Raw genomic sequence first — 6,899 nt, 5'->3', positions numbered from 1 at the left:
CAACTCAAAGTAAAAAAATTGCAACTTCATATATTTTGAAACGGGTGTCGTACGGACAAATCCGAGCAGCAAATCTTGTGGACTCGTTAGTGGAGAGATTCAGGCATCTTGTCATGTCAGTTTTAAGCTAACTTTAAACTGGAGCACGTATTAGCCAACGTGGTAGTTTGGGGCAACTTGTCTCAGTCATTTTGGGGTTTGTTGTCACATATGCAAAGAATGGGCCAATGAAAAATGCACCTCTGGCAACTCGTATGCCAGAATTGTTCTTCAGATGATAAAGTCTGAAGAGTGAGGAAATGAATTTGCCATGTTCTGTTTCATTGTTTAAAAAAACGATTTTCCAGTTGTTGGAACTAAAGTATGTCCACGTGTCAGGACTGCTTCAGGTTTCCTGATGAACCTTCCATCCATCCATCCATTAACTGAAATGCTTCATTTTTTAAAAATTCAATTTAATCTCAAATTTCCAGTTTAAAGGAAGCAAAGCAGGCATTTGAGGTTGAGAGCTATGACCTATATGCCAGCAGTTGCTAAGGACTTTAATCTATTTCATAATATTTTATGTTAAAGTTTGCTCAAGGACTATGCTATTTTTTTAAGATCAATGATAAACAATTTCTCTGGCTGTAAAAACAAACAAACACAGAAGAACAAGGATAATTTTGTCCTTGTTTTATTAGTTGCAAAATCCAATGTGACATATTTACCCGATATAGTGTGACAACTTACCCATTGGTGGGGCAACATGTCACATGTTCACTCCCTCTATTTGATGGCTGACAACTCTGCACTGACACAAAGTATGAAAATGACATGGATACAAAAAAATATACCTAAGACTTTGGTCTTTCGTCTGGTATGCATTTTGTTTATATATGATGTAATGATTCCAAGAAATATATAAAAGTATAAAAAAGTGATGCAACTAGCCCCGGTCTCCCCTACCTAATATTGTGGATTCCTATCCATAACTCTGGAATGATGTGGCAACTTCACACAATCGAAAACATCACCGTGGGTACTTGCTTGTGTGTCTGCACTGCTTGTAAAATATTTATTTATTTTGATTTGTATGGGGGCTGAAAAAAAAAGTGTCTCTATAATTATTAAGTGCAATTATTATATCTTTGGACATGATGAGGTATGTTGTTGAAATATGTATGTACATTATCTATGTATGTATGACCTGTCCCTTTTTGCCCTCTGCTTCCTAATGAGGATTGTCAAGTAAATGACATTTTCTAGACCCAAATAATTGTCTCTGCTTATTATTATACACATTTCAGGAACAGAGTTGGATGATGTCACTGGACTGCGAAACTGTATAATAAGGTCAAAGCAAACAAAACTAAATACTATGCTACACAGGTATATTTTATAATAAAATAAAATCATTTAATAATTGTTCCTCTTCACTAAACCAAAAAAAGCAAATGGCGATCAAAACAAGATGTGCTTTTTGTTTATGGTTTTATTTCTTTGGTTGGAAATGATCCCTACCACTGTAAACGTTCAACAATTTAACATACTATGACAGCCACAAAAATGAATATGTTAAATAATTCGATTCCGATTCTAATCATTTTGAAAAAAAAATTAAGAATCCATGAGAAAATTCCCTCTCTCTTTTGCTAGACTGATTCTATAATAATGCAAATCACAAAGAGATCATTGTCATACCTTTTTGACCTAAGCATAGGCCATTTAAATACACCAACATAGCACATAAATGAAAGTAATTAGTTAATGCAAGCATGACCCAGATGGAAAGTGTAATAGCATTCTGTTCACTGTTTGGGGTTTAAACAGCAATAAGGGCTTGATAAGTAATAATCCAGGCCTTAAAGGTCAGTGTTGTTGTCATTGAGGCGCTGTTGTCGGGCAGTGATTTGCTGATTTGAGCCTATTGTGTAGCAGGCTTGGACGTGGGGCGTTTTTCATGCTATTTATCTGTCAGGACAGGCCCGGGCGCCGTGCTGATAAACCAACCTGGAACACAGACATGCTCTCCTCCTCTCCTCTCTTCTTTCTTGCTGACGATTAGTTCAGGCCCGGCTCCTCCGAGAGGAGAACAGAAGCTGCTCCGACCTCCTGGGACATACTTCAGATAAGGCGGCCTGCGGAAAGAGGAGGAGGAGAGTTGATCTGGTGGGATTAGTGCAGGGAAATGAAGGAGAAAGGAAAGATGATCCTAATCTTTTTTCTTTCTTTTTTTTTTTACACAAAGATGAGAAATGTAATTGTCTTCCAATAAAACTCATAAAATCACAGAATTATATAAAGAATAAATTATTACATAGTACCATGGCGTCTCAAGATATCTGTTGAAGTCGTTCTGTGACCACGCTCAGAACTTAAATCACTCATATAATTCCTCTATTTGTATTCAAATATCTCTTACTTAAACCGTTACATAATACGCTATTCATTAAGACATTTCTCCAATATGTGTTAGCATTAAACAAATGAATTTATAGGCAAAGTCATGTTTGTTTTAAATTAAAATGGCACAATTGATGAATTATACTTCAACTTCATTGATGCATTTAAAAAGGTAAAATGCTTAGTCATCATCATGTCCATCATCAATAGGAGCATCCTGACCCCTTTTCATACAATGTACTGCTGTATTTCATCATGTGCAGACTTTTTTTTCAGGAAGAGTGTAGCAAAACAAACCTAATGGCACGCTGCGAGGAAAATGATGCCTCCTGGTCACATTGTACTGAAGCTTGAAAGACCCCGAAAACTGACTGTGTCACAGACACATTTCATAGGTTGCTGCAGAAACATGCACAAGTTTGTCTTTGCAGGATATTGACGGAATATTGAAACAGTGAAAGAGTATGAACGTCACCATACACACATTACACATGAGGAGCAAAGGTCATGCAAGTGTCAGGGAGGATGTGCTTGAGATAGGCGCGGGATCTTTAACTCCAAAAATACACTTGCCCTTTGACTCTTACTTTCCCTTCTCTAAATCATCCATGCATTGATGTCAGACAGGCTAGGAAAAAAAAAAGACATGCAGTTCATATTTTAATTCTGGAGATATTTCTGATCCAGAAAACATTGCGTGAATGGAAAAGTCCGAATTAAAATAAATTTGTATTTATGGTTAGCGCACAATGGTGACGTCAGTACGGGTAAGAACAAAATCAAACCCAGATCCGTAAATAGATGTACTGTATATGTAGATGGATATCTAGGGTTCTAATCAAACCAAGTCAACACTGACCTCTAGAGACCAAACAAAGAACAGTTAGCCCTTCTTTTAAAATAACCCCAAAAAAAGTAAACACTTACATACGAATCTGAGCGCCACCGTGATTACGTCACTACACAAAACGAGTGACTCACCAAAAATAAAAAATATAATAAAACGAAGCAACTGGTTAAAACAAACAAAAAGTCCGTCTCTTACCGAACAGCGGATTTCGAACACGTACGTATTATTTTGCACTTGTACTCGGCTGTTTCCTAAAATATTAAAGCCTGGTAGAAAATCATAAAAGTGAACAAAAGCAAGTTTTACCCCATGTTGTGTTTGTTTTGTTTTAAGCGTCATTTCATTCATTCCTCTGTACACGAAACATTTTTCCGGTTTGTATTCTCGCGCTAACCTACCGCTAACCAATAAGAGGAGAGTGACGTCACGTGGTTTGCTGCGACACATTTAAGAACACTTGGGATTTTTCAAAACGTTCAATAAAACACAGCACATGTAGATCACAACACTTTTAGTAAATGTTTTAATGTTTTCATAATTTCTGGTAAATACTTATTTTTGACGACATTGTCTGTTGGTCCATTCACATTAAGGCACCAGTTGTATTCATGAAATTAATATTAAAATATTCAAATATTGCTGGCATCAGGCCAAAAATGACATGTTGGTCCAACCATTAACATTGCATTCTCAAAGGGAAACAAGCACTTTAGATTGGTCAATAATTTGGGAAAAAAAAGTAATAGCCACAAATGTAAACTAACCAAGAGTATACATAGATTTTTGAAAACATCTCAAATTTACCAAATTGTGACTTATGACTCCAGCGATATGGAATGAATGTTACGCTGCAACAGGACGGCTGCGTTAAAAAAACACACACACTAAAAATGTAACACTCAAGTGTAAGGCTTCACGGATGCTGTCATTAGAACAAAAACCAATAAATAAATTAAAATCACACATGGAAGGTACATAAATGACGCCACGCCGTCCTCCGACATCAAACTGTGTAGTCCAGGTCGGCGTTGAGCTTCACGTACATCTGGTAAATTGCGTCAACGGTGGCGGCGAAGTTGACCAGGAAGTGACGCACGTTTTCCAGACATTCTTCCTCTTTCACGTCCTCTCCTTTCGACAGCGCCTTGAGGAAGTTGGACCTGTAGGGAGCTGCGTACAATGCCGTCTGCAAGATAGGAAAAACAAAAGTGGCTCATAGAACGGAGATCAACGGCTGGGCAAACTCGTGTGTGCAAGGGACGCACTTGATTTTTAAAAATGGACAGTTGGGGGGCGGGGGTCAATACGTGTTTTTTAAAATGTGTTATCTGGTTTATTTTAATAAAATAAAGTATTAATTAATTCTTGTTTTAAAATGTTTATGAACTTAACATTTAAAAAAAAATTATGTTTACATTTTAAAAGTATGTTTTATATTTTTTGTAAGCCACTATAACATTATGCAGTTTCAACATTGATTATGGTTTAAATTTAGATAAATTTGAAAGAAAAAAAAACCCATTAACAAACATTTAATTTAAAAAATGTATTTCACATTGTAATTAAACATTTTAAATAAATAAATGTTGTACCTAATGTTTTGTACCTAAATACAATGAAACGGTACTCAAATGTATCTCATGGATTTAAAACCAAAAACTTTGAACATCAATTTCAATAGTTTTCGCATACCACTAACACCTGCGCACTACCAGTTGTACAAGTACTACACGTTTTGAGGAGTGGTATAGCGCGTACACATGATGCCGTCTTGTCAACTCTACTCACATTGAAAATCTTCTGGACAAACCACCCGTGGTATGTCTTGAGCGCCTGTTCGTAGGCTTTGGTGATGTTGACGCGTATCAGGTTGGGCTGGTTCAGGTCTCGCTCGCCGTCCGCCAAACTCTGCAGCAGGATTTGGATAAAACGAAGGCCCCTGTCGAAGAGAAACGAACACATACTGAGCTAGACTGGTTTTTTTTGTTGTTGTTTTTTAAAGACATGTTGCGGACCCCTACATAAAATCGATTTTATTGCTTTGATGTACCTAATATAGTGTCTGCCTTACCTCTTGAGCCACATGAGAGCCAGCGTGGCTCCCGCTTTGGGCCACTCGGCCCCCAGGTCTTGCCGCTCGGCTTCCAGGATCTGCTGCAGGGTGACGTACCGCTGCGGGTCTTTCGAGTACACTTCTTTAATTTTCTGTGGGCGCGCGCGCACATTAATAACATCAAAATAAATGTATGAGAGCACACACACATTCATTTCATTGAGGGACTCACCTTGATGTTGCCGTTAATGTCTGACTTGATGGGAGAGAACACATTGGAGCCCAAACAGTCTGAAGGACAAAAGGGACATTTAATTAGAAAGTGATTTTTAAGAGACAGTTTGACTTGAGGAAGAAAAACAAAAAGCGTACAGGCTCCTGTGAGAATTTGTACACCAGGTAACTTTTCTTGGGCAATGGGGAATCACTTCAAATTTGCTACTTGTTGAAGATGATCTTAGGAATACACAGAAAATTTGTATGGGGGGGGGGGGGGTACATATTCTCACAGGGCTCCTGTGATTATTTTTCCTTTGGCACAACACCTGATCAGAGTGCAGCGCGCTGCGGTCAAGTGTCAACGCGGGGGGGAAAAAAGCCAGCACATCTGTATCACGTGACCGGGATCACCAATGACATCATATAATCAGTTCACTGGCGTCGAGAGAAAAAAGTGGACTTAAGTTGTTGCTCACCGAAGAAGGACGGAAGGTGTGAGACGGTTTCCAGGAAGAGTTTGGTGTTGACGGAGTTGTCCGGGGGCAGCTCACCGAATCGGTTGTCCAGCAGCAACGACATGTTGTTCGTCCTTCTTGTTATTCCTCCCACTACGAACTACTACGTGCTCTCCTTCGAGTTGCTCTCCAGACCAACACTACCCGGAAGTCACTTTCCCACGGGTAGGAGGCGCTTCGTCGGTCCGCCTTTGGGCTCAGGTGTCTGTCATTTTTCTTTTTTTTTTAAACTGCCTTTAAAGCACCTAAACGTGTTTCTATTATTTATTTACAGAAAATGTCCATGGTTTAACTGTCCAAAGTTGCTCTCGTCCAGTCGCGCGGTGATGACGACGCATTTCGGCCACATAATTAGGGACACCTGAGTCCGTCATAAAAAAAAAAACTACCGAAATGCTTTGTCATTCTGCTCCACAATTAACATATAGTAATTAAAATCACACAATTGTTGCAGGTGGCAAATGTCATTTACCTGGTAAGTAAAAAGAAAAATTAATGTAGTGAATGTTTTTTAAAATGATATTCACTTTGCTTTATATACTGAATATAAATGTTAAGATGCTTTACATCTACAGCACAAAAATGAACTACAACATTTACAGGTGAGGTTCATTTGACCTCTAAACTTTTCAATACTTTCGTACATGTCCATCTTTAGGACCTTTTGCACAAAGGCAAAATTCACAACAGAGCCTAAAAATATGTTGTTGTTTTTTTAAATGTCACAATTTAAAGCTTCATCCATGTCGTCTTCTCTTTCCTTCCCAGCACAATAGCTTAATCCAACATTAAATATATTTTTATTGATTCATTGTTAGGTATACTTTCAGTTATGACCCCCCCCACCCCCCAAATTCTAAGTACCACATAAATTAGA

At 38.2% G+C, this 6,899-nt stretch overlaps 2 protein-coding genes and 1 long non-coding RNA gene across 4 annotated transcripts in view; 1 reads left to right on the top strand and 2 right to left on the bottom strand.

The window, feature by feature from the left end:
• LOC147161650 (uncharacterized) overlaps nt 1-3,635 on the bottom strand; it is a 33,603-nt gene extending 29,968 nt beyond the window's left edge. Inside the window, exons 1-3 of one of the 2 annotated variants that reach the window (XR_015097192.1) lie at nt 3,542-3,635; nt 2,683-2,784; nt 1,993-2,120 (exon numbers count right to left, since the gene is read on the bottom strand). This is a non-coding gene — a long non-coding RNA (uncharacterized LOC147161650). Of the gene's footprint in view, nt 1-1,599; nt 2,121-2,682; nt 2,785-3,541 lie in introns of those variants that run through there. The other variant, XR_015097191.1, reaches the window with a different exon arrangement.
• A 96-nt stretch (nt 3,636-3,731) lies between these two features.
• On the bottom strand, nt 3,732-6,826 carry LOC147161649 (glycolipid transfer protein-like). The gene is made up of 5 exons (XM_086095981.1): nt 5,984-6,826; nt 5,521-5,579; nt 5,307-5,440; nt 5,024-5,174; nt 3,732-4,421 (listed from the first exon to the last, which is right to left on the bottom strand). Exons 1-5 carry the CDS (start codon nt 6,084-6,086, stop codon nt 4,239-4,241), a joined length of 630 nt encoding a protein of 209 aa, XP_085952107.1. The 5' UTR covers nt 6,087-6,826; the 3' UTR covers nt 3,732-4,238.
• sgsm1b (small G protein signaling modulator 1b) overlaps nt 5,975-6,899 on the top strand; it is a 30,609-nt gene continuing 29,684 nt past the window's right edge. The window contains exon 1 of the mRNA XM_086095976.1: nt 5,975-6,187. The gene's annotated coding sequence lies outside the window, so the exon portion shown is untranslated. The remainder of the gene's footprint in view (nt 6,188-6,899) is intronic.

The sequence above is a fragment of the Leptonotus elevatus genome, chromosome 15 (genome assembly GCF_054856555.1).
Source record: "Leptonotus elevatus isolate MCC_2025b chromosome 15, RoL_Lele_1.0, whole genome shotgun sequence".
Taxonomy (NCBI): domain Eukaryota; kingdom Metazoa; phylum Chordata; class Actinopteri; order Syngnathiformes; family Syngnathidae; genus Leptonotus; species Leptonotus elevatus.
This window is presented reverse-complemented; position numbering and strand designations above follow the sequence as displayed.